Consider the following 26,877-nt stretch of genomic DNA (forward strand, 5'->3'; position numbering starts at 1 on the left):
CCACCGCCCCGCGGGGCAGGCCCGCCCTCCTGCCCGCAGGCTGCTCCGAGGCGGGGCTGTGCGAAGTCAGCCCTGCCGGGAGGGCGTCCGTGCGCAGCGCTGAGCCTGGCCCTAGAGAGAGGCCCGGGCCGCGGGGGAGCTCCTGCGGGGCAGGGCCGGCGGAGCGGGCGGAAGGGAACGCGGGTCCCGGGCAGGGCCAAGCAGCGGCGGGCTGAGGTGAGGTCTCGGGTCCGAGGCAGCGGAGGTGAGGTTTGAAAGCTCCCTGCTCCGGCGTCCCTGCTGCGCCCCCTTCCCGCGCCTCGACCCGCGTGTGGCCGCGCTGCGATGGCAGCGGTCGCGCAGGAGGGAGGGAGCGTTCGGCCTGCCCGAGGTGCTGCCGTGTGACCTTCTCTGCCTGCCGCCTCCAGTGACGGTACTGACTTGGAGGAAGTTAGGTGGGGTCTGCAGGACCGGTGAGGGCTCAAACCGTATGAAGTTTCGTTTGTTATGCCTTAAATTCCCTGTGAAGAAAATTGAAAGTCCGCCAAAGAAATTGCAGCATTTCCCAGAGCTGGAAAAACGCTGTTTATAGTTTTCCTCTGTATACTGGTCATCAGCTTTGGCATCTTATGTCACTTGCAGGCATCCTGCTTCGAGTTCTCTACTCTGTTGTATTCTTTACGGTTTATAAAAACACCCTTGTAATGTGACGATTGTTCATCTGGAGCAAGTGCTTGCTTTATGGTGTCAGGAAGTTAAATCTTACAACACTGTGCTAAAAGTAAAGCAATACGTTAATTTGTGCGTGAGGAAAGCAAAGTGCCGTCTTGCTCAAGACTTCTCCAGGAAGCCGACGAAAGCACAGCTTGGAGCCCAGCACAGAGCTCCTGCCAGGCTCACCCTAAAACCACTGCTGCACAAGTTCTGCTTTGAATTGTCCTTTGTGAGAGAAGTAGGGAGAAAGTTCTGCTAAAAAACTTGCTGTGTCAGGGGATGTGAGTATTGCATCTGAAAATCTTTAAGGTGCTTTTTGTAGTTAGGCGGCACTCAGGCTTGGGAAGAACGGTGAGCTGGGAGAGAGAGGGCTGTGGAGTTAAAATTTGCCAGAGCTAAGAGCGTTGTTATAAATTAAATTAATGTTTCGGGTGCACAGTTTTGTAATTTGGCTGTCTGACTCGTGGCAGAGGTAGTGTGCACTGCCTTGTTTGAGACTGCACCAAAACCTTAGGTGTTCATTTTTGTGCTTTTAGATGCCAGGCTACCTGCCCTAATTCTCCTCTGGCCGTTGTTGTCGACACTTACCTGCACGCGTGCTATGCTGTTAGCCGTGGGAGTCCTCTCGCTAATGCTTAAGTGCTCTTCTGGAGCCTCTTCTCTGTTTTCTAAGTCTATATGCCTGAAGTGTAAATGAGGAAATTTTGTATGTGTGGGATTTATTAGTCAAGCTAGTTGTTAAAAGCAAAAAAAAAGAAAATAAGGCAGTAGGATACTGGTAAATAATTGCTAGTGTCCGAAAGAAGCATGTGCTGTGTTGGAGCCCCCTCAACATGGTATATTAGAATTCAAACGATAGTAATGCTAACGTAGTTGAAAGTGACCTTGTGCTGGCGTGGTTACTGACAGACAGACAGACAGACACACACACACACACACACACTCTACGACTTTTTTTAAAACTAACTTTCATAATATGAAATCCCTGTTTCTTCCTATTACAGTAGAATTGCTGTAAGATTTGTTAATCTCCTCTTTCTTATATTCGTGGAATTAGTAATCCAGTGTAATTTTTAGTAAACAGAAGCAATTTTTATGCAAATTGGATATGCTTCATACATCTTAGCTGTTAATACAGTTTTTATTTGGATCTGTATTTCCTCAAATGTGCATCATTTGTGTGCTTTTCAGGTGAGACATGCGCTTTTCACTTCCCACCATCAATGTCACAGACAAATAAAAGGTCAATTTGAGTAAATCAGTCTGTCATAATAGTGTCATGATAGCTGCAATATTGTCTTTATGTATTGTTTATCAGTGGAAAAAAAAAATAATTTGTTACGTAAAAGTTACAGATCAGGGGCTTCCAGATCTGATTATGGTCTCTGTTGTCCCTATGTTCCGGTTCCAGGGTGCAGAGCAATATGGAGAATAAATCAGTACATTCCTCGTCTCTGATAGCAGCATTTTTTGAAGCCCCCTTCTGTGTCTGGTCATTATTTGATCAAACTTAAGAGTCCAATGAGAAAGAGAGATAATTGCCTTTATGCTTTTTTGTAACTTAGTCACTGGAAAAAAATGTTTCTTTGTGCCTGCCATGTTAAGTCATACCAGTTTGCAAAAGAAATGCCGTAACATTTGCTGGCTTATTTTTCTTCCATAATGACTTCCTTAAGATGTTTTTCTAGACCCTTGTACAGTGCAGCTTTTTTGGGTGATGGTGTGTGACATTATCGTCTTTTAAATGGTACTTTCTGCTCTCTGAAGAAAAATGATTTTTATAGGTAGGGCAGAATCTTACCTGAAGACTCCTTACATCTCTCAATGCTTTGTCTTGGGTAGATAGTTTATCATGCAGAAAAAATAAAATCTTGCTTGTTGGTTATCAGTTGAAAATAACAGCAGAGGAAATCATGAACAGATCTATAAGGTTGAATCTCACATCATTAATTCCTACCATTCAAGTGATGAGACTTGAGATCACTTTAAATGCAGAACTCTTGGGGAAATTGGATACCTGGCAGTTAGTTACTTATTTGCAATTTTTTGTACGTTATGTGAATATATAAATTTCTTTGATACAAGATGTACATCTTGCTTTAGCTAGCTTTTGATAAAGATTAGTTCTACATTATCTATTGCTTTTGTATACAAGTAGCACACTCCAAATTATTTGAAATGTTTTGTGGTCGTCTTGCTTGGTAATCCTTCAGGCCTTTTTTAAGAAACCAGATAATTAAATTAACAGTTGCCAGCTAAGATTTATCTAGTAATATGTTCTATTAGGCCAAGCTGTTTACCTTGGTAATATGTCCATGACGAATTAGAGAGACATTAACAGATAAGACAGATGAAGAGCTTAAAGGCCGTAGTTTCTTCACAATTTAGCAAAACCTTGTAATAAATCTAGCTGGTTAACTTTTGCAGCTGTTGCCCAAACCCCTCGCCAGTTTTGAAATCTCAACACGTTTTGCAAGCTGGGAGGCTGCCTCCTGCGTACATCAGCTCTGCCACGGCGTTTGCAGAACTGCAGGGTAGGGTGTCTTGGGGGGGCCTGCAGGCTGAGTCCGGAGCCACACCATAATGGTGGGAAAATGGACTCTCATTTATAATGAGCTGTGGATCAGAATTACACTGAATTTCCTGAAGTTAGCCTTAATGGTTGAATCGGCAATGTCTTTACTGGTGTCAAAACGGGCTTTATGTGACTGTTACAAGAAAGGATTCATTTTAAAATCTTAATAGAAAAAAGAATATGACTTGTGTAGTGAGCGATCTTAGAAGGGGCATATAGGTTACACACAGTATCTTGTAGTGCTTTTTTTTAGGGTTTTCAAAATGAGAAAGTTGGAAAGTAGGTTTGGTGAGGCGTTAATAATTGCATGTAAATACATGCATGTACATCTATTTCTAGCATCTAGGAGATAACATTTGAAATGCTGTGAAATGGCTGGCTGATACAGGAGGCAGCTGGGGTTTTTTGACATGTGCCAAGTGAAAGTCCTCCTGTTGGTGAAAGTTAAGTTGATTTGTGTTTTTCTCCCCTGATTTCTAGGGTTCACGAGGTAGTAGGCAGATCATGTGTGGTTTCATAGAGGCTGTCTCAGGTTTATAAGGAGAACAGAAACTAATCTGGTTTTAGCAGCGTTTTTTTTAACATCAGTTTAGTAGTTGACTGGCATTTAGTGACAATTTCATCCTTGGACATCATACTTCACTTCCAGTGAGTTTCTAATATCAGCCTTAGTCAATCCAACATGAACATTCAACGTTAAGTTCAAAGTTTCTTTAATGAATCACTTTGGGCATTTGAGCTGACCACAAGTAGAGTCTTACATACAGTATGGTTGCGTAGAAGATTTATGTATCTCTGTTTATTGGAAAGTGTCTCTATTGGGCCTGTGTGCAGGTAAAGAGAAAAAAAAGAAACTGTGATCTCATCTTTGATGCCATTAGTTTATGAAAATTAGCATACAAGCTGAGGAATCAGACACAGCCTCGAAAGAGATCCTCATTTTACCCGTGGTTGTAAATGTACTCTAGAGTTGGTATTACCTGCTGTTTCTGAGATAGTTGTGTTTTTCTGCATTTTAACACTTCCAATTTAGTACATTGGATGAGTAACAGATTTCTTCTTTTAATACCTTTTTACAGCTGTTTGATTAACAAAATGGAGCCTACAAAGCTGCACTATTGGATTCTGGGTTGGTTTTCCATGGCATTATGTTGTTGGTGTACTTCAGATAAATTTACTCAAAGGTAAGTTATGCTTTAAGAAGAAGTCTCTGACAGTTCTTTCTTAAGTGCAGAGCATAATAGTTTAACTTATGAGTATAAATTTTCTTGTTTTATTATGTGCTGTTTTTGATGTGTTATTCTTCCCTTAGGGGACTGGTAAAATGAGACATCTACATTAACCGAGAGAGTGGAGGTCATGCCTAAGAAAAGCTTTACATTATTAATGTGTCAGCTTGAAAAAAAAGGGAAACTTAAATTACATTCCTTGCATTTAAAAACTTTGCAATCTTGCTTCAAATGAATCATTTAGACTTGTGATGTAGTAATGACAAAAATCAGAAATAATTTTGGAACCCATAACAAAAAACTGGAGTCATCCCTATGGCATGAATTGCACCGTTACACTGTATACTTTTTTTAATACCTTTTTTTTTCCTTGCTATTTTCTGTTCCATTAATTTTAAATTCCTTTTCATACAGCATCCCAGCTGGGGCTGTATCAATGCAGCGCAGCCTTTTGGTGGTTGTTGCACTTGACAGAATCTGAGCTTGAATACCAATGGGCCGTGGGGGAACCCATGCCCCAAATCACACCTTTCACAGAATCACAGAATCACAGAATGTTAGGGATTGGAAGGGACCTCGAAAGATCATCTAGTCCAATCCCCCTGCCGGGGCAGAATTGCCTAGACCATATCACACAGGAACGCGTCCAGGCGGGTTTTGAATGTCTCCAGAGAAGGAGACTCCACAACCTCTCTGGGCAGCCTGTTCCAGTGTTCGGTCACCCTCACCATAAAGAAGTTTTTCCTCATATTTATGCGGAACCTCCTGTGTTCCAGCTTGCACCCATTGCCCCTTGTCCTGTCAAGGGATGTCACTGAGAAGAGCCTGGCTCCATCCTCATGACACTTGCCCTTTACATATTTATAAACATTAATGAGGTCACCCCTCAGTCTCCTCTTCTCTAAGCTAAAGAGACCCAGCTGCCTCAGCCTCTCCTCATAAGGGAGATGTTCCACCCCCTTAATCATCTTCGTGGCTCTGCGCTGGACTCTCTCTAGCAGTTCCCTGTCCTTCTTGAACTGAGGGGCCCAGAACTGGACACAATATTCCAGATGCGGCCTCACCAGGGCAGAGTAGAGGGGGAGGAGAACCTCTCTTCACCTGCTAACCACACCCCTTCTAATATACCTCAGGATGCCATTGGCCTTCTTGGCCACAAGGGCACACTGCTGGCTCATGGTCATCCTGCTGTCCACTAGGACCCCCAGGTCCCTTTCCCCTACGCTGCTCTCCAACAGGTCTGTCCCCAACTTGTACTCATACCTGGGGTTGTTCTTGCCCAGATGCAGGACTCTACACTTGCCCTTGTTATATTTCATTAAATTTCTCCCCGCTGAACTCTCCAGCCTGTCTAGGTCTCTCTGAAAGGCTGCGCAGCCTTCCGGCGCGTCAGCCACTCCTCCCAGTTTTGTGTCATCAGCGAACTTGCTGACAGTGCACTCTATTCCCTCATCCAAGTCATTAATGAATATATTGAATAGTACTGGTCCCAGTACCGACCCTTGAGGGACTCCGCTAGACACAGGCCTCCAACTGGACTCTGTCCCATTGACCACCACTCTCTCTGGTAAAAGCTCAAATTCCTATTGCATTATATTAGGGAATAAACTTCTCTCCTTTCTTTCAATGTTTTAGCAAGAGAATGGTTAAGGGTGCTCAGTTCAGTGCTGAACTTCATATAATGGCTACATTGCAGCTGGTTGGTACCTTAGACACTATGCTGAGGTATCTCGAATCCCCAGGACTTGGACTATGGCTTGGCTGCAGAGGCAGCTCTAGAGTCACAGTGCTGAACTGCACGGGGCAGGATAACTCAGGTCAAAAAAAGGGGAAGTACCCTGAAGCTGGATAGGTATTGAAAGTGGCTTTCCTTGGATTCCATTTCTGAGCTTAAGTTTATAAAACTTGCTCTATTTAATAACTAAAATTTTCTGACCTATTCTTAGCCAAAAAGTGTGTTCTAGGAGAACTTGTTTTGGCATGATTGTTGCAGAAGTTCAGCTGCTGTTTCAAATACAGATGAAAGATAGTATTTTTCTAAGCAAGGATTTTTTAAAGCAAGGAAGCTAACTGCTTTACAGTATTGGGGATTTCTTCTGTTCAGGTTTCCACAGCAGCAGTAAAGACCAGTTAGAGAGAGGTGTTAATAGTTTTCATTGTGGCTATGCTTGCTTTTTTCCAGAGCTATTCTGCTAAATTATTTAAAAACCACAAGTATATGTGAATGCTTAAGAGAAAATGTGGCCATTGCAAAGTAGCAAAACTAAGGAAAAAACTGAGAAGTGATATAATGTGGGAGCATCCCTACTTCCTCAGGTTGAGAAGAATTAGCTTTCTCATTTTTTTTTTTAATATAACCTCTGGCAAGCACTAATGAAGGACATGTGACTATTAGCTGCCAGAGAATAACAGTTTATTTTGACAGTACTGCATATCGTACTGCCAGTTTGAACAATGTACAGTTCTGGTTTTCTTGATTTTTCCCTGCTTGCTGTTCTATTTAATCACTTAGTGTGGTTGCTTAATAGCTAAATATATCTGCTGTAGTATCTGAAGCAACAGTCTTTTAATCTACTTCTAGTTTATCCAGAATAAGTTTGCTCCAAACTGTTGGCAAATGCCTGTGTAGAAGTGGCAAAGACATGATATAGGCTTCCAACACTTTTTATACAAAATTTTTAATCTTTTTTCTTTTTTTTTTTTTTTTTTCCCCCTGCACAGGAATAAGATAGTACTGATGCCTCTGTGAGTTAGAGATTTATTTATTCTAAGAGGCTTTGAAACACAAGTGTTTGTGTAAAATGTGGGATATTCCTTCTTTAGTTCTTCTTTAGGTAACATTAAGATTGTGCCACAGTTTGATTATTTATTAAATGTTTTAAAATTACTTAATTTATATTAAGCATTTTTAAAATGTAGTGTTTAAATTAAATGTCTATAAAATGATAAAGTCAGCATTTTTGAGATTTATGGTTTTTACTTTACAATCTGATTTTTTTTGGGGGGGTCTAAAAGGTTGGAGACACTTGCAAGATCAAGTTGCATCTCATGCAGTGTCAACTATATTGCTTGTGGTTGGTTGTAGTCTTTCTTTATTAGAAGAGTAGTTAGAGTTCCAAGAATGTTGTATACTTTCTTTTCAGCTAATATACCCATTAAGAAGAATTAGAAGATTCTTAACATCCTAAACAAAGATATCTTTTTTTTTTTAATTGTTATTGTAAAAGCTTGCCAGTAAGCACTCTCCTAAATATAAAATAGAACAACATGTTTCTTTCATATTTAAGAAATGGAAAGCATATGGAGATAGGATGCCAGGAGTGGAATTTGTTTAACAATGGGGGGGTATTAGCAGGTTCTAAATACGGTGTTTCTATGTGATTTATCAGTTTGGTCCTGCTGTATTTGGAGTTCTCAAATATTGCGATAGAAGCTATAAATAATAACCAACTCTAAAATCAATGCGTTATACTAGTAAGCATTGTTCTGCAGGCTGAAGGTGTTGCTCTTTTAAAAATACTTGAGGAAAAATAGGTTTGTCTGTCTTTCTCCAGTGACAGCCACCCTCATACCTGGAAAAAGCTGTATCTTGCTCATCATTGGCCAGTGACTGTATGTAAGGTGAGATTTTGTGTTTTGTTCTCTTTTATCCTGACAAAGGTAGCCTTGGACCATAAATGTTTGAAAACAGAATGAAAGAAGCCCATCAAGCATTTAATCTTGCTTATGCCCTTATATCTTTATAAAGGCTTTTGCCAGTCTTGGTGCAACTTTTGCTACTTCCCCTGCACTCCAGAGCAGCAGTGAATAAGACAGGATTAGGGTATGTTGCAGATATAATAGTCTGTGTAGGACATAGAGTACATTAAGCCTTAATTGCTTGTTATATATTTTGTGATGTCTTGTTAGTTGTAAACTTAGTCCTAGACTTTCACCAGACTCTGTAAGGAGACTTGCCTACCTTGTCTGACTGAAACAGCAGATTACTACTTGAACTGTCTGCTGCACAACAAGTTTTAGCTTTGTAATGTTGGCTCCAGCGTTTTAATGATAAGTCATCAAATATAGATTCATTCAGGAAAAAGCTATAAAGCTGTTACGGCAGGTGTCTCTGAGCATTTCTGTATTTGCGGGGTGGGAACCAAAAATGAACCCAACCTTCTAACATATGTCTGTCGAAAGCTGTCACGGTTTAAAGCTGGGCCGGCTATTAAACCTGCGGCAGATGCTCTCTGTTATCCCCCCCACCCCGCCCCTCCCTCCAAAGGGAAAGGGAAAGGGAAAAGGGAGAGAGACTTCCGGGTTGGAAAGTTAAAACAGTTTTAATAAACTATAATAATGGAAAAGAGTATAATAATAATAATAGAAATAATCAAATATATACAAATATATATACAAAACCAAGACTGAGCTCCCCTGAAGTCAGCCACGTCACCACCGGCACTGCAGGGCAGGCTCCGGGAAGGCCCAGGCTGGGCCTAGCGACGGTCAAGAGCTGGATTCAGGGATGCACGGATCGGGATCGGGGGCAGCAGAAAAACAGATGGAGTCCTCCTTGGACACCGGCCATAGCAGAAAGAGGGCGAGACCCTCGTGATCCCCCCGCTTTATACCGAGAATGACGTGTATGGGATGGAATACCCTCGTTGGTCAATTTTGGGTCACCTGCCCTGTCTGCTCCCCCCTGCAGCTGCGACCCCCCTTCGGCTCTTTACTCGTAAGCAGTGAGGAATTCAGCAGTGACCTTGATTTCTCTAAGACTAAGTACAGCAAGAGCCTTACTGCACAACATCCCTACCAGTGCCTCAGCGATAACTACAAACTTCGAGCGTTATCAGTCCTGGAAGCAGACACTGTCTGCACAACATGCAGTTAGTTTCAGAAAGTGCAGTTACTTAGAGGAGACTTAGCTGAAAGTAAAAATCACTGAAAGGAAAATCGGCCTGGTTTAGGCCAAACCAGGACAAAAGCACAGCTAAGAGGTGTACTACTTGCATCCCTTTTGCTTTTAAATACCTACTACCAACTGGTAAGTAGAATATTTTTGCTATGCTGGAAGTACTTGAAGGCCTATTCTCATACAGCTAAGTTAAAAATATGCTGTACTTCAAAATGGAAGACTTGATCAGATTTACTGACACAAGGATGAAGAACCCTGTGGATAATAGAGAAGCATCAGTTTCAGGCAAATGTCTCTGAAGCCAAAAAGGTCCTGATTCTGGGAGACTGAGGTTTATTACAATATTACAGTCTTATTATTTTGTGCTTTAGGTACTTTTTTATTTCTCATTCCTATTTCTGGAAATACATATAGAAGCAGTAGCAGCAAAAGTCACATACTGCATAAATTTCTGACAAAAAGTAGATGTATTTACATTAGTTAAATGTGGAGAGGAAGTATCAATAGCAAAACTCAGATGTGCGTGACTGAGACTAAGGAGTGGCCACTGTTCTGTTTTTTATTTGTTTGCCTGTTTTTGAGGGGTAATAAGGGCAGATTTGATGCAATTTCTGTCTGATTTTCTGTTGAGTAAACATCACTGTTACTGACTTCAAGCAGAGATGTTGGTGTTCGGGAGTTTGTAGTGCCTGGCACAAGCGGGCGTTCGGAGTCAGTAGCAGTGCAAACCCTTGCTTACATGAATGAGACGCAAACAGTTCATGCTGGCCACTGCTCTTAATTCCAGGGTAGTGCTATTGCTAAATTGACAAACAACCTTTATAAACTTACAGTGAAATTGTAATGAATAGTTGAAGGTATTAAGCATCAGCAAATGTAGGCTTTCTTACACTTTGTTGATTCCTTATGATCTTCTGTGGTAAGAAGTGGACAGAAGCATTGCAAAGGAGTGAAGAAAAAGTGAAATTAAAATCATATTAAGTGACTTTTTGCCCAGTTTCACATCACTGAGTCATATGAAGAAACAGAATCTCAACTGTACTCCCATAACAGCTTTCTTTTTGCTAATGTTAACGTAAGAGGAGTTCCCAAATTCAGCTGTGGGCTTTTTTTAAGTATGTAGATTCTTCTGCATCTTCAGTGTGTTTATATGATTGCTATGTTATTTCAGGGAGGAAATATTTTTAATGTCATTCTTCAGTTTAAAACTGTTGACGTGATATTGAAAGGAAAAATAGCTGGGTGAAGGAAACTGCAAAATTCATTATATCATTTATGTAAAAAACCTTTGAGACACTGCTTTTTGTGAGTACTTATTAGTTTGTTTCCTATATAAAGGAACCTAATTATAGACTACTTTGCTACATACTGTGTTCTGGATATGTGTGTGAATGACCTACATCTTAATTCCTACCTGTTTTGAATATCTGTCTTAAGTTTTTCAGGCTTTGGAAGCCTGAAAGGCCTTTGTTAAAATTTAGTGGGCGCAGTTCAGCATGCCAGAAATTTGAGAATACACATCTCCCAGCTCTTCCTGTGCTTTAAACTGTATGTGTTCAGCTGGTGCTTTTTAATACTGGAAAGTAAGTGTTTTGTAACCATATCTTCTAAACTAACCTATTAAAATAAGACAGTGAGTATCATGGAAGCAATAAGAACCCCAGGACTTAACTACTGACTGCTGCAGTGAAAGAGGAAGAGAGATGTTCTTTCTCATCATATGATTAGAAATTCCAGTACCATATAATTGACCAAAAGTGACTGTCTTCCACAAAGATATCCAAGCCAAATTCACAGACCTCAAGTGATCATGAATTTAATATTCGCTTAATAAATTGTGCCTGTGGTGCAATGTATTGAACTTCATGTGGCTAATTCATGTCACATTGGAAAAATACTATGGCTAGAATTAAAAAGGAGGATGAATGAGGCTGGCCAAAGCATGCAAAGTGTGAACTAATGTGTTGTAGGTTGCATTGACCTCACAGTTCTACCAGCACAAAGTATAACACGAAGAGCCTGATGAAATGTGTGGAAGAAACTGCTAATAAGGTTAGTGCCGTGACAGGGGAGAACCGATTCCAAATTTATAATACTCTGGGCTTTCCTTTAGCACATCTGAGAACTGCAGTTAAAGATTGGATAAGGAGCACAATTGCACTGTTCTTGTTACCACCCTTGGCTGAGCAAGCTGGTTAGCTGTCAGGTTGTTTTTCAGGGGATGATGCTGCTGGCTATTAATTTGCTGTATTTTGGGCTGGATAGCTGAACTCTTTCAGCTCCACAGAACTTGTGTCATGACAGGAGCAATATTGTTTAGGCGTTTGCACTGTGTGTTTGTTGAAAATATTCCTTTCAGAACAAAAGCTGTTGCTGAGTTTAATTGCTTCTATTATTGGTGGCAAGAGAGGAGATGAAGGAAATGGGCACAGAACAAGCAAGTCTTGCAGAGCTTGGAGTTTTTCTGCCACTGGCCTGTGGCGTGTGGAAGGCAATTAGTGAGATTACAGGCCTCTCTCTGCTCTTCTCTACACTCTGCTCTTGCTCTGGCATCACATAAAAGGCATTGTGGCATAATTAAGACAGGATGCAGACCTGAAAAGGAAAGCTATTATTATGAGGAAAGAAGGTCTGAGGAGGTTGTTATTTAATGGCGAAAAGTGTTTACTAAAAAGAGCCATAATTACTAAGCAGAATAATCAGGGAAAATACAGTAATGGTGTTCTGTGATGTGTGAACATGGATTTTTTTGGTTTTGTTCAGGAATATGTACTCTGCTCTAAACAATAATTAATGTGTAGGCTATTTCTCCTGCATTGTCAAAAGTTTTGACTGGGGGCTTTTTTTTTTTTTTTTTGGAGGAACGTATATAGTCTTTGCTCTTCTCTCCATTCCCTTGTCCCTCAAGGCAAAATATTTTAAAAATATATTCTAACCATTTTACTTGGAATAAGCAACCTATTTCACCCCTTCTTTGTATTTTTCCCTTTTAATACAACAACAAAACTACTCCTGGATGCTTCAAGATGGTTGTGTACTTGTCTAATGTTATAGTTTATTTTGATGTTTTTTATTTTAATGGATTTGCACTCCTTGAAAAGATCCAGTGATGAGGAAAATACAGAGAACTGTCACCTGGAATATGATAAATGCAGATTTAGCTCCGTTCATTTAGCATGGATCAGGCTGCTTTCTATTACCTCAGAACCTGTCCTTTGTTGTCTTTTTACACTGCCTATTCAGGATGTCCCCCGATATTCACTTGGTGTGCTTCAAAACTTTTATGCCAGTTGATCTCTGCTAAGTGGCACATGATCCATGACAGCATCAAGTAACTGGAGTTCACCAGTTCCTGATTTGGGCAAGCAAAAGTTCTCATGTCTCGCTAGAGCCTTGGACCACTGGTGAATGAGCTTTTATTTTTTTCCTCTAAACCATTATCCCTGGACACATATAACAAATATTCTGTATTTTTATTTTCCACAGATGAGCGCTAATGATTGTCAAAACCCTCCAGACTACTGGACAATCCATGGACTGTGGTATGATCATAGTGTTTTTATTTCAGCCTGAAAAGGAAAAATCAAGTTTTGTACCAGGATGTTTAGTGCTTTTTTTGAGGGCTTAATCTATCCATTTTTATGGTTCCTTGAAACAAAAGCCTTCATTTTTGGTTGGAAATCAAAACCCTATGTTTTGATATAAAACTGAAATACGCTTCTGTATCTCATGACTTGCTGAGCTCCTGAAATCCTCTTGCCACATGAGCATTTTATTTATACATCTCCTTATAAGATCAGTAATGTTCTCAAACAGAAAGGGAAGTATCGTTTCCCCTCTTTTTTTTTTTTCTCCCTGAGTACACAGAATTTGTTAATGTCTTGTGACTGCTTGTGGCTTTAAGTATCTTAACTCAGCACAAACATTGCAAAAGTACAGAAAAAACTAATTTGCTTCAAAGGAGTCAACACAATGGTGCTAATGGCAGCAATTCAAAGGTTTTCCTGACAAATACAGGGAAAAATTCAGTACAGCAGTTTAAGCTACGCGTACTGGAAAGGTCAACAGCACTGTGTTTCGATTTCCAGGAAGTGTCTTGGTGATTCTTGCAGAATCATCACTTGGTGCAGTGGTTCAGGAGGTCAGTGTCATTAGTGACATCATGTGCAAGACCCTTCCATGTTATTTACTCCCCCTGTATGTCTTTTACACAGAGTCAGAGGGACTGGAGGGCCTAACGAAGAGCCTCTGAATGGGAAATGTTTTGACCATAACGTCTGGAATTTTTACTTCTAAAATACTGTAGATGCTGATGGGTTACTTGCATTTTGAAATAAAATCTCTAGCTATAATCTTGCATATTTGAAATTCAGGCTAACAATATAGAATGGAATGCTGTTAGTTACCATTAGTGAGTTACGAGACATCTTTTTTCACTTTTATTTTGCTTCCCTAGGCCTGACAAAACTGAAGAGTGTAATAGGACATGGCATTTCAATGTCACCGAGATTAAGGTATTTATTTAAAGCTGAACCAGTCGTACCAAGCAGAGCTGCGTGCAATTACTTTTGCACATCCTATATACAAAATCTGTGGTTTATAATGTATCACTGTTAATATTTGTTGAGAGGTATGTTCTTTTAAGGACTCCACAAATTCATTAGGTGCTTCTGGTACTACTTGAAGTTGCAGTGCTTGTGTTCATCAGCAGCTGTTCCTGTTTGATTTTGTAGACATGTGGTTTGACGCATTCAGCCACATCCTCCTTAAAAATACTAGAGAATGTAGGTGGTAGATCTGCAGTGGCAAAAAGTACCTGTGAAAAAGAGGTTACAGTCAGTCTGTGTTCTCTCTTCCATTTTCTACTGCAAAGCTAGAACACAGAAAATGAGTTCAGAGTACGTTTTTCTGTGTGTGTTCTCCCAGGCCATTAGTCCTTTTCTATTCTTTTTTTTTTTTTTTAATTAAAAAAATGTGTAGTGAACAGAGATAGGAGGCTTGAGCCGACAAATGTGAAAAGCTGCATGATTGAACAACTTCTGCAGGGGCAGTTGAAGGAAAATCTTTCTTTGAGGCAGTGTGTCAGGATTAGTACATTCCAATGTTTAGATAGCTGTACCTACCTGTTACATCCAACAACAACAGCATTTTCAGAATATTGGGGAAAAAGACCTTTTCTGCGAGAAAATGTTTCAGCTGAGGATGGTGAAAGATGAGGCTTCAGTTCTAGAAAATGTATCGATGTATGTAGGCAGTGTAAGAAATAGCTTTTCAACACTGTAGGTGCATTTATTAATTGTGGTATTTTTAGGATCTTTTGTCAGACATGAGACACTATTGGCCTGATGTGCTTCATTCATCTTTGAATCGCACCCAGTTCTGGTGAGTACAGAAAAACCTCAAAAGTATTTTGGATATTATTTTCTTAAAAAATCCATCTGAGTTAGTAATTCTTCAGGTGAGACGTGCATGAGAAGCAGTGTCCAAGAGGCCACTGAAAACAGTGTGTCTTGTCAGTCTCATTTACAAAATAAATCTGTTTTCTTGTTAGAGCACCTGCAAAATGCAGCTGTTGAAGAGAAGGCTATGGCAGAGGTTTTGGAGAAATGAAACTTAGTGAAAAAGAGAGAGAGAGAATGTGTTTCCTCCCTTTGTGCCCAGGGAGGAGAAGCAGCTGCTGGTGACCCATTAAATCTGAATAGCAGTAGCACTCCTGGGATGTCACAGCTAGCTGCAAGAGCAGCCTCCAGGCCTGTTTTCCTAGCTAGCTTCCCTGTGTTGCTGGCCGTGAGAGGCCTTTCCTTTTGGGCTTTCTCACAGAGGAGGAAATGGAAAAATAGGATGCATTGGATCACCCTAGCCACTTCTCTACATAATTCTCTCTTTTTACTTACTTTCTTAGCAGCCTAAAATCAGATCTGCGAATTTATTTAGAGATGGACCTACCTGGCTGATGGGAAGGGAGAAGGAGATTTTGATCTCCCCTGACAACAGTACTTACTGTTTTCCTTCTTCTCCATGTTTCTGTTTGCTTCTGAATAAACAGACACTTGGACCAAAGAGCAGTATGGGTGGTATTTGAGTTTGCACAGGCTTCAGTTCGAGTACATTATTTTAAACTCAAATCAGTGGCCATTCAAGTTAGTCTGCTGAGCCATGAGCTGCATCAGCCAAGGTATGGATATGCAATTTGTTCTTCCAGTTCTACAGTGAAAGCGGTAACATCAGATAAGAAGCAGAGCACATCACTAGAGGCAGTAGCATTTAAAGCCATCTCAATTATAAGTGCCCATAAGTTTTCCTTTGGATTGGATGACTGTTTCCTCCCTGTGTCACTAGGGAAAAGCTTTGAAGGGAATGTGCATCTCTTCTAGTCTTGTCCTTGCTCTACAGAAGACACGTGTCCTCAGAGTCTTAAACCGATTCCACGAGTGTCTTATGGCGACCTAAACTTACCTGTAACTGTCAAAAGTGGTGGTCTCACTTTTTCCTCCCTCCACTCCTCTGTTCTTGCACTGTGCTGAGGAGAGCATGACTGCTTCTTTCTGTGGTAGCACAAGTTTATGCAACCTTAAACTGTTCCTGGAATTAGAATAAGAAAAATGTGTCATAAATCTAGCATCTCTCATGCCCTGACCACCTACCTGTTCATAAAAACAGACACATACCAGTCCTTATTTTACTAACAGATATTTTGGTAGGCAGCAGGTATGAACAGATACTATCAAAACCTTGTCCCTTTCCGTTCAAGGCTAGCAAATAGTACTTATTTCAATACCTGAAAATATAATTAGAAATATCATAAAAGCAATACAAAAATCAGGTTATAACACTGTAACTAATGCTTTGATTGACAGAGTAATTCACTCCCTTTCAGTAAGGTGACAAGTGCACAATAATTGGCAGCCCTAATTGCAGATTTTGTAAATGCAAGCTTTTAAGCCAGCTGAAAGCCAGTAAGATCCTATTGTATGTCTCTCTTCAGTTGAAATACTGTATTTACTTCAAAATTAAAAAAAAATTATCTCTATAGTGTAAAAATCCCAATACAGCAGAAATAAGAATCTCAAAGCAAAACTGACTATTCACAATTTTCACTGTTGTAGACTAAAGGCATCTTAATTGGGTAAAGAGCATGAACAGTGACAAGGAAAATGGATATTGAATAGCTTAGCATATCACATCAGCGCTTTTCCAAGACTACTATAATTGTGTAGTATGTTTCTACCTGGCTTTACCTCTAACTGTAGCCCTGGCTTAAAAGGGGAGGTGAGGAATCTTCCTGGTGATTTTATGATGTCTGGGAGTGCTTCTGTAAAGATAATTGTACACCTCTATTCGCCTTGTTAACTTACAAACTGTGATAATTGCCACTCAAGAGTTTGAATTGGACAGGATAGAATGCCTTAATACAGGACAAAAGGTTATGTGTGCTTTGTATCTCAAAATTTATTAACTGAAACCATCTGTTTTATAGTAGTTAATTTTTTGGACCAAATAAAAATTTCTAGACCAAGAGAATTCCCTTCAGGATCAGTTTATACATATGAGATGGAAGAAAGAATCAGTGATTAGCCTATAGGACAGCTGGATGACCCTAATCTTCGTTTTGTGGGCAGCACTTGCAGCTGTGCTTTACAGACCTTCTTTGTTCCTACTGTAATAATGAGCCAGTCTTTGAGCTGGGTGGTTTCTATAATCCTTTGATTCACCTGATATGCTCCTGACTTTGTCTGTCACATCTGCATGACTTTGTGCTTGGCGGAACTCTGTCCTTGTACATAACAGGAAGCAAGATCTCTTTGAGGTTCAGCTTCCTTTCCACACTGCTGAGTTGTACCAATTTCATTCCTTTCCATTTCTGCAGCCCCCTAAGACTTCCTTTGTAGACTTAGCTTTGAGGTATGCAAGTGTAAGATTTATTCTTAGCAGCACCATAGAGAAGATGGTGGAGAAGGACAAGTTATATAGTGGAACCCAATCTAGTGCTGTAAAGCCCACTCCTGTGTGCCTGCCAAAGTACTTGCGTCCTACAAGGAGGAAAAAACGTTCAGCAAAGTTCTTGACAGCTAACATACGTGCTTTGTGCTACTGCCTAGCTCATGGGTACGAGAGGTGCAGAAGGATGGGTGGCCTTCATGAATACAGGCAGCTATATTCTGTATGCACATGCCACCCAGCTGTGAGCTGAGGCTCAAGTAGAATTACCTTGTCTGATCGTGGTCTGGGTGAAGGATAATGTGTCTCGGTGAATAACACTGAGACATTAATTCTTTTACTTTCTAAATAAATTATTTTATGTTATTCCCTGGTACCTGCAGCTCCATCATTTCCTAACTGCTTCAGTTTGCATTTAAATGGAAGAGGTGAAGGTGAAATTTCATAAGCCTTTGCTGAATGGCCAGAATTAGCTGTATCATCTGCATAATTTTTTTTTTTCACATGGCTGTGCTGCAAAATAAAAGTAAGACTGTCAAGAGTGTCCTCTCAAAAGTTTTGGTAATTGTTTTGTAGTGACTCTAAAGCAATTCTCCATTCTGGAAGCTCACAGAGCTGATTAAAAAACTTGGGCCTGGTGTATGCTTGGCTTGCTGCAGCTGATGGTGCATGGGCACTGTCTGTGGGTAGCTCTGTATTTTCACTTGGGATCCCCACAGCCCCATTGCCTGGGCCCTGCGATCAGTGCGAACTGGACCAAACCGCGCCAATAGCAGTTCCATGTTAGCAATAACAGGCTTCTTGAACACCATCAGATCTTTGGCCCTCTGTTTCTGCCTTCTTTCTGGAAACAGCAGGACACTTAAATACAAGTACTATTGAAAACCTTCCAAAGACAGGCACAACACTTTACACTTACGTTTGCACACATGCATGCTTATATTCTCTGAAGAAAAATTGTCATCCTACATGCAAAGCCTTACCTCCAGCTGACTGCTGTTCCAGTAGCCCTTCGGATTTGACTATTGTCTACTTCTGGTCCAAGTTAACTGCTTAATATCTCTTGCTAACTTTACCCCTAAAAGAGCTCCTGTTTTCTTTAAAATTGTGGTCTCTCTTCTCATGAGTAGTTTCAGATCCCTTGTTGGGAAAACTGGTCTTTGGCCCACGTAAAGTGGACTCTTCCAGGCAGTAAAAAATTCACTTGACATACAGTCGAGTTGTGTGTTACAGCCAAGATGAGAACTCTCTACAAGGCTAAATTTGGGAACATGTAGCGAAAATCTTCTAGTAACGTATCTTCTCCCCTGCCTCAAATCTCTTGACACCACAGTTGCTTTATTCATTCTCTGTTCAGAAGTAGTGTACAAATTTCTCTAGATACAAACACAATTTCTTTTAAAGTGTTTTCATTCCTTAAGAAAAATCTGAAGTTTTCAATACAAATGGACGATTCAAAGGCAGGCTTTCAAGTGAATAATAGTTGTCCTTGTGCTTCTCTGCTTTTCTATGAGGTACTCAAGGCATCATAAAGTCAGGGAATGCTGTGGTAGTGGCAGCAGTTTGTGATTAGATAACTTTTTGTGTACATCTGCTGAATTGATATCTGTTTAATACAAGTGGCTCATGAAAATTTGAAAACAAAGATAAAAAAAATACACCACCTCCCCAAATCCACAGGTGGTTTTATTAAAGATTATACCGTTAAGTCTTTCAATAGACTTTAGAATTGATAGAAATATATTTTGAGCTTTGCCCCATTTTTTGTCTTATTTGAGTTTGTCTGCCATAAAATGGCAAGAATTGCTTTCTTTTGCACTCTGTTCCTTGATATTAGAAGACTCGGTGGTATAGAAGCAAGACTTGAGATCAGGCCTATGAAAATACTGCCACAGGCCGAAGTAAAATTTGAGGCAGCAGTCTTGTCTTAGCAGCTTGTACAGTTTCATTGTTCCACCCAAAATAAGTGTTACTGTCTTCAGTTCTGAAATATTTTTAGTGCTTTGAAAGTACATTTAACATAAAAGACTTCACTAAACTTATACAAAGTTTAGAAATACTTGTTTTCTAGGCAAATTTTTGCCATTGTGACCTCCGAATATCTCCTTGTAATACACTGAGAGACCTTTGTATCATAAGAACATGATACATACTTACTTCATAAATTTCTTCATTTAATTATTTGAAAACCAAGCCGATTCAAAGGAGACAGCTAAAAAAATCAAGCACACAAACTGTTTGGGCTAACTTGATCTAAAGAAGCACCTGAACAGTGCTTTTGGCTTGATAAAGTTTTGTGTCTTGTGACACAAAGTTCTCTTAGTGACCTTTGGAATGAAGTAATGGTTTATTCCACATCGATATCTGTCTTATCTCCTCACCTTGCAATGTCCAATCTTAAAAGAGCTGATAGTGGGGGTGGGAGGGGAGAAGAGTGTTATCCCTTTGGTGGGATTTTTGCACAAATCCATGTACGTAATTTATAGGGAAACAGAATACTGATTCTGAATGTCCCAGGTCCATAATAATATCCAAACCATTAGATCCTCTCCTTTACATTCTACAGCTCTTACATTAATTTGAAAAGTCTCTGTCTTGCAGCTGTCAATGTTAATGCCAACTCATTTATATATTTTTAACACGACTTATTGTCTGAAAGATTTTTTTCTTAGTCTGATGTTACAAACCATAATGAGGCTGCCCAGGGAGGTTGTGGAGTCTCCTTCTCTGGAGATATTCAAAACCCGCCTGGATGCAACCCTGTGCAGCATGCTCTAGGTGAACCTGCTTTGGCAGGGGGTTGGACTAGATGATCTCCAGAGGTCCCTTCCAACCCTTAACCATTCTGTGATTCTGTGAGGGACTTACTGGGCTTCTTCCTTACTCTCCTGATAGGTCCAAAATGATTCTGCTAAAAAAATATGTGGATGTTGCTGTAATTGAAATGGTAGGAGTGATCTTTCTTGGTTTTGCTTTTCACACGTGCAGTATTTTTTTAAGTGCAGTGTCCTACTTCACACATGTAGCCTTTCAGATACTTGTTCTAGGTATACTGGCTAGCTTGTGCAGCACATATATCTGCAAATAATGTTTTCTAAAACTTAAATTTTACTTTCCTGCTATAGGAAACATGAGTGGGAGAAACATGGCACTTGTGCAGCCACACTTCAGGTCCTTAATTCTCAGAAGAAATACTTTGGTAAAGCCTTAGAACTCTACCAGCATGTTGATCTTAACAGGTATGTAAATGAACTCAGTGGTCTGTCTCTTATTTCAAACAGTTTCTAAAAGTTTCAAATCTAGTGTAAAAAAAGAGTCTAAAAATCTGATGGTAGAGGGGAAATGAGTATTAGCATAAATTATTTTTAGTAATGGAGTTCAGAGGAAAGGTTGTCTACTCTGAGAAGCATGTCTCTGGTCACTTCAGAGTCTGGTAAGCCAGCAGCATTCTTCGCAGCATCATTTTAGACAAAGTGAGCCAGTAAATTTTGAGAAGCTGTATTGGCTTTGTCTTGCTACCAAAAGCTGTGGTACCTGTGAACTTCCAAATCAAGTGACAAAGCCCCCCAAATTTCTGAGTCATACTGAGGCCCAAACACTTCTTTTTAGAAAAGACAGTGCTGTGCTCAGAGGAAAGGACAAGCTGCAGGCAAAATCGTGCGGAACATCCTGGGGAAAGGCTGAGAGGTAACAGCAAGAGAGGATGTCCTGAAGGGTGGTGTTCAATCGCTGCAGGCAGCCCTCTGCTATCCTTTCAAACAACCCTGGTGTGACACTCTTCCTTTGTCCTAGGGGCTGATTCCTCCTCATGGTTCCAAAGCACTGTCTATTCCAGATACAAAATCTTGATGGGAATGTTGTGGCTTGTCCAAGCACTGTATGTACGCGTTCTGGCTGTGGGTAATGCCAGAAGGCCAGAGTCCTTTCCTGATCAGTGCTTGGTATGGGTGAGAGAATGTTTGACTCGGATTTGTTGACTCTGAATTGTCTCTCTGTGTAAGACAACAGTATCTGAGACAGGAAATAAGTTCTTTTGTATCTAGAAACATATCTTTTAAAAAAAAAAAAAATCCTGTTCATGTTCTGTCAGCATCTTGTCCAGGTAATCTCCTAACAAAGTCTCATTCACTTTGCATATGCACAAAGGAAATATGTCTTTCTTCCACCCCTACTCCTATTTTTATAGGTGTCTTGTAAAACTTAGTCAGATTTTTCTAGACACAGTGCTTAAAAGCATGTCGTATGTAGTGTTAAAATTAATGATGTCTGATAAGTCAATTGCCTAAGTAGCTGTGATGGTGTGACTAAAACATTTTACAGATGGCACAGTGACCAACTATGTGACCCTATATCAGCATGTGCAACACCGAAAAAGAATAGAGGCTGAAACATGTTGAAATTAATTGCTCAGAGCATATTCTCCATTGTAAAAATGAACATAATTAAATTAATCTGTACTGAAAAGAATAAAGACTGCTAATGTTCTCATTGTACTTCATTTATACTTGAATGAGAAAAAGTAGTGTTAGTGATTAAAAGATTGTTTCCAGAAAGGTAATTATTAAAAAGAGGACATCATACAGACTACTGTAAGAATGACAGAACATCATCTATTTTATTGGCCTCCTTATATCCAGTGTCAAATGATTATGACAAACAGCTATACCTTTAGTCAACTGGGTTAAATCTCCCTTGTGCAGTACCTGACCTTGGAGGGGTTGAGTATTATCAGCACTCATGGATTAAATCCTGCCAGATACTGAACATTTTCACTCCTTACGGAAGAAGCTGGGGCTTCAAGACTCGGCACCTCTTGGGTCCTGAGTCTTCTTGTCAACTTGGAAGTGTGGACTTCGGACTTCCATCAGGACTGAATCTAAAGGAAGCGGTATATAGTCTAGAGGTTCTTGAGAGTTACCTTGTTTCACTTATGTGAACAATCTTTCCTCTTCAAAAACATATTCATTAGGAAACATTACTGCACTGATGTTGATGTTGACCCAGATCCACTCACCGTACCCCTCTCCCAGTGTGCTGTGCGCCTCCCACCCCAGCACACCCACCCTGTGTTAGAACATGAGAGTGCCTAGAGCAGCCTCACAAGTCTGCCTCCATCCCCTCCAGGTGGCCGGAGCACAGGTGTGGCTCAAGACAGGGAAAAGAAGGCAATTAAACTGCATGCCCTACCTGGCATTCAACAGAGCATTCTGAAGGTCCAGCAAATAACAGTCATATTGCCTTTTCCCCTAGCTGTGTCTGAAGACTCAACTCTCCCAGCTCCTCAGATTAAGGTGAGGGAGAGAGTTCTTCCTGACCCTGCCGCATTGGATAGGAAGTGACCTTTCAGAAAAGGGGAACCTTTTCTGGGCCTTGCAGAGGATGGAGGACAAGTTTCCCTTGCTCCCCGTCACTGTAACACTTGCCAAGTTTTCACTAAGATTATCTGCTTACCTAATGATTATAAAGTTATGTTTGCATACAGAAACCACGGAAAAGTTTTATCTTTGTTTCAGTTGTCTCCTGAAAGCTGGGATAAAGCCAAGCAGTTCATATTATGAGGTAAGAGGCAATCTTTTGTAAAACAAAATCATGTGCCTGTACTTTTTTTCCGCAGGAGTCAAGTAATTTCTAGAGAATAAGTGATCATTTTTAACTGTATGATTCTTTAAGGTTGTGCTTTATCAAAAATTCTTTGTGAACTTAATAAGTGTGGGAGCTGTTGGAAGATGTGCTAGTAACATTAATTTATATAAACTTTTTAATTTTTCAGATGACTGCCATAAAGGAAGCTCTTACAAGATTTTATGGTGTGACGCCAAAGATCCAATGTCTTCCTCCAGAAGAGGTAAAAAAGCCAAACAAACACACACTCCCCAAACCCCCCAAAACCAAAAGCCAAACAAAAAAAACACCCCACCAAACAAAAAACCAGCAACTTTTTCTTTCTTAAAGAGCACTTTTTATCAAAAAACAAAAGCAAAAATAGAGTGAAAAATCTTCAGCGTGTTGAAACTTAGGTCTGGGTGTTCCTTGTGTATACATCTCTTTGCAGATTAGATATTGCTCAATTCTTGGAGGTGAGTTCATAAAAACAGTGCTTACTACTGGCACCACTGAGTTCAGCTTATGTTACTGTTGCCACAGCCTTTTCTTAATGCAGAAATATTGTTAGTGGAGGAAGGGTCCGTTCTTTACCTCGTAACTTTGCTGTTAGTATACTTACCCAGAGAGTGGGAGTGCTAGGTTTTAAAGGTTTCTTTGTCTTAAAAGATTTAAACCTGCATCTCTTGCATGAATGCTGTAACCACCACACTAGAGGTATTGCTGTAGCTGAGTACTTTCCACGCCTCCTGCTAAAGCTTAATTGCCATATAGCAAATTACTAGAACCAACAAGAGTGAGCTGAATGGAGCCAGTGACTGTTGGCCTTGATAAGGGTACTGCCTGTCAACAGCAGTCTTCACTGAGCATGGCTCGTGTTCCGCATGAAGTAGTTACTGAATGGACAGAATCCTTCTGAAATAAAGCAGCTCAGAGGCTTGTCTCTGAGGTTGTTCTCAAAACCTCCTACCTAAAGAGGTACAAAAAGGCATTTTGGGCTTCGCTGTGGTTCAGGATGACTATAGTCTTTCCTTTTGAGCCAATGGTGTCTAAAATTTCCATTTCTTCCTACTTTTCCTTGCCAACGATTGTACTGTGAATGATGATGTGGTAGAGAATGCGGTATGCAGAGACAGTGTGCTATAGAGTAGAATACAGATCGCCATATCTGAACCGTAAGTGCCTTTCAAGGAACAAAATAGTATGCTGAACAATTACATGGGTAGGCTGCATAGCTGTTTCTTTCCTTTTTTACAGCTAGGTTACTCTGCTTTTATTCAAAAAGAAAGCAAAAGAGCAAACACACAAGACAGCTTTCCCTGTTACAAGTGGTTCCTTATTATCTCAGCTTGATAAAAATGGTTTACTACAAAACACTTGACAGAGTTACTGCCCATATACAGATGACAATTTTATGAAAACTTGCCAAGATACAGTTGCTGTTGGAGTTTAATAGCTTCTGTGCTGTCAGCCCATTTGCTTTAGTAGTGCTCTGAGGTTTTTATACTCAGATGTTTCTTCATGTGAAAAAGAATTCTAAGTTACAATTATTTTTAAAGTGTATTTTTACATTACTTTAAGCAACAAAAGAATATGAGTTGAATGTGGGTTGCACACTCACCCACCTCTTGATGTTGAAGAAATACAGAGGTAACAAACCCCAGTTTCTAGCTCTGTTCACTGTAGTTCTGCCATTGCTTTTAGTACAATTGGGATACTGCTCAAATTATGTGAAAGTAATTTACAGGTTGTATCTCCTATGCTTAACAGCTGAAGCTAATGGGTAATAGAAAGGGAGAAGTACACCCCAGTTATTTAAAGATAGCCCTTTTCAGAGTTCCAGCGTTGTCAATGCCTGAAGTGCATTATGGGGGTACTTTGATGCTTAAAACATATTACACGCTTGCTGTATTCTTAGGTTTCTTTAAAAACAAAACAAAACAAACCACCACAACCCAAAAAAACCCCAACAACAAAAAACCCAAAACCAAACAAAAAAACCCCTCACAACAAAAAAAAACCCCAAAACCAAACCAAACCAACAACAACAAAAAAAACCCTCCACAGTTAATTTTGTCTCGTACATATATTTTTGTCCTCCTTAGTAGTTTCGAAACCAATTTTTTTCCACATGTACTTTGTCACACCTGAGCATTTTGGGGGGTTTTCGTATAATCTTCTTCCCCACATGAAAGGCTTCCATGCCTGCCTGCCTTATTCATGGCCAATATTTTTCTTCCTAGTCTGTCCTGTAGTCCAAAAATGACATTTCTGCTACTTTTAACATCTTGCTTCTGTATTCTTTTCAGTGAAAGCTATTATAAAACCAAGTTTCTCTTCTCCTTTTTGGAGAATTTTCTTTGCCTCAATTCCCATCCCACTATAAAAGAGTTGGTGAAAGGTAGCTTTCAGGTCGCACATGACCTTCAATATTTATAGTTCAGCCAGAGCTCATTATTAAGGTGAACAGCTTCTGTGTACTGTGCAGATTGGGTAAACACTAAGATAATCTGTGTCGCAGCATTTCATAATGAGACTTGCTAGTTAGGCTCCTAGATTCCCCAAATAGTTACTGAATTATGTTGTTGAAATGTGTTTCCTTGTCTGCTTCCTCCTTAAAGACAAGTATGTACTATAAGCTGTTCAGAGTGGATGCCTCTGGTACCTGTCTCCTTCACATTTTTCAAGTGGCGAATACACAAATAAGCACTACTGTATTCTATAGATAAGGCAATATATCTGAAGAATTGATTTATTTTCTTCTCCTCATCAAGCTGATCTCATCCCTTGTGTTTCTAGGGTGAAAAAGCACAAACAATTGGTCAGATTGAATTCTGCTTCACCAAAGAACTGCAGCTGAGAAACTGCACAGCGCTGAAGGGTGAATCCGACCCAATGCAGGCTGACTTGAAGCTTGGAACTGAGGAGCTGTCTGTCTGCAGTGATACTCTCCCAACCTATTATCCTTCAGAGGTCCAAGATCACAAATGAAGCCATAGGAGTTTGAAAAACTTTTTAAACAGCAACAAAACCCAAACCCTTAAACATTATGCCTTGGAAAGCAGTCTTGACTTGGCAATATTGCAAAGCCCTGTCCATATCACAGGCATGCTGTGAAGATTTCTGCTGGAAAACACGCTTCTTTTGCCATTAAAGGAGAATGGTCCACATTGTAATACCAGTTACACAGGCTGAAGTATTGAATTGTGGCTCTGATATTAATAGGATCAGAATCTGATTTACAGCTTTGCCTGGACTTTTTGGCTTGCTTATAGTTTGAATCAATGTTCAAAAGAAAACTGTGACTTCTTAGTTTCACTTGCAGTTAAGACTGCCACTTCAGCCACTTTTGGTTTTTGCCAGTGAGTCAGGGAAATTAAGTCATTCTTTGTTTTGAAAGGATGCTTGTCTCTCTGAGATGAGATGTCAGTTTCTTGAGAAGAAAACATTGTAAACAAAAAGAACTTAGAGACCTGTCCGGGGGTCCTTTCCCAGACATAATACCCACTGCCTTGTATAAATTTGCTCTCCAGAAGTGCTGAACAGAGGCCACGTCCTCTGAGGCATTAAATCTTTCCTCACTCAGAGATCACAGCAGACCAAAGATTATAACTGTTACGTAATTTCGTAGTGAATGAAGTAACGTTCATCAGGTTTCGGCACTTCTGCTTAAAGGACCCCGGAAGACCGTATTTGTAGCCTTACCTATTTGATTGATTTTGCTACAGTAGCTCCATACAGTCTTTAAGAACAACCAGTCTTAGAACTTGCTAGTATAGGAAAATGTTAGGCCCTAGAAATGTGTTGTTATTGATTTTTCATTGTATTTGAAAATTTAGCATTACCACAGAAGTGTGAGTGCCTGTACTTTTATTTAAAAATGAGATTGTCACGTAATCACTTTGTTCCAATAAACAGCTTTTTATAGGTGAAACAGTAAA

General features: G+C 40.1%; 1 protein-coding gene across 4 annotated transcripts; it reads left to right on the forward strand.

The window, feature by feature from the left end:
• Positions 1-26,877, forward strand: RNASET2 (ribonuclease T2). Of its 4 annotated transcripts, none has more exons than XM_068405764.1 (10): positions 1-244; positions 4,348-4,452; positions 8,052-8,118; positions 12,884-12,939; positions 13,854-13,911; positions 14,709-14,779; positions 20,461-20,574; positions 22,849-22,894; positions 23,106-23,180; positions 25,736-26,877. In XM_068405764.1, exons 2-10 carry the CDS (start codon positions 4,364-4,366, stop codon positions 25,925-25,927), a joined length of 768 nt encoding a protein of 255 aa, XP_068261865.1. In that variant the 5' UTR covers positions 1-244; positions 4,348-4,363; the 3' UTR covers positions 25,928-26,877. The 4 variants fall into 4 exon arrangements, with proteins under 4 accessions (XP_068261865.1, XP_068261874.1, XP_068261883.1 ...); XM_068405773.1 differs by having other exon boundaries at positions 1-216; XM_068405782.1 differs by lacking the exon at positions 1-244 and adding an exon at positions 364-452.

The sequence above is a fragment of the Nyctibius grandis genome, chromosome 1, assembly GCF_013368605.1.
Source record: "Nyctibius grandis isolate bNycGra1 chromosome 1, bNycGra1.pri, whole genome shotgun sequence".
Lineage (NCBI taxonomy): Eukaryota > Metazoa > Chordata > Aves > Nyctibiiformes > Nyctibiidae > Nyctibius > Nyctibius grandis.

Coding starts and splice junctions, on each gene's coding strand:
- RNASET2 (XM_068405764.1), top strand. CDS start 4,364: ATGGAGCCTACAAAGCTGCACTATTGGATTCTGGGTTGGTTTTCCATG. Junction 12,940..13,853: donor TGGACAATCCATGGACTGTG/GTATGATCATAG, acceptor TTGCTTCCCTAG/GCCTGACAAAACTGAAGAGT. Junction 23,181..25,735: donor AATGTCTTCCTCCAGAAGAG/GTAAAAAAGCCA, acceptor TTGTGTTTCTAG/GGTGAAAAAGCACAAACAAT.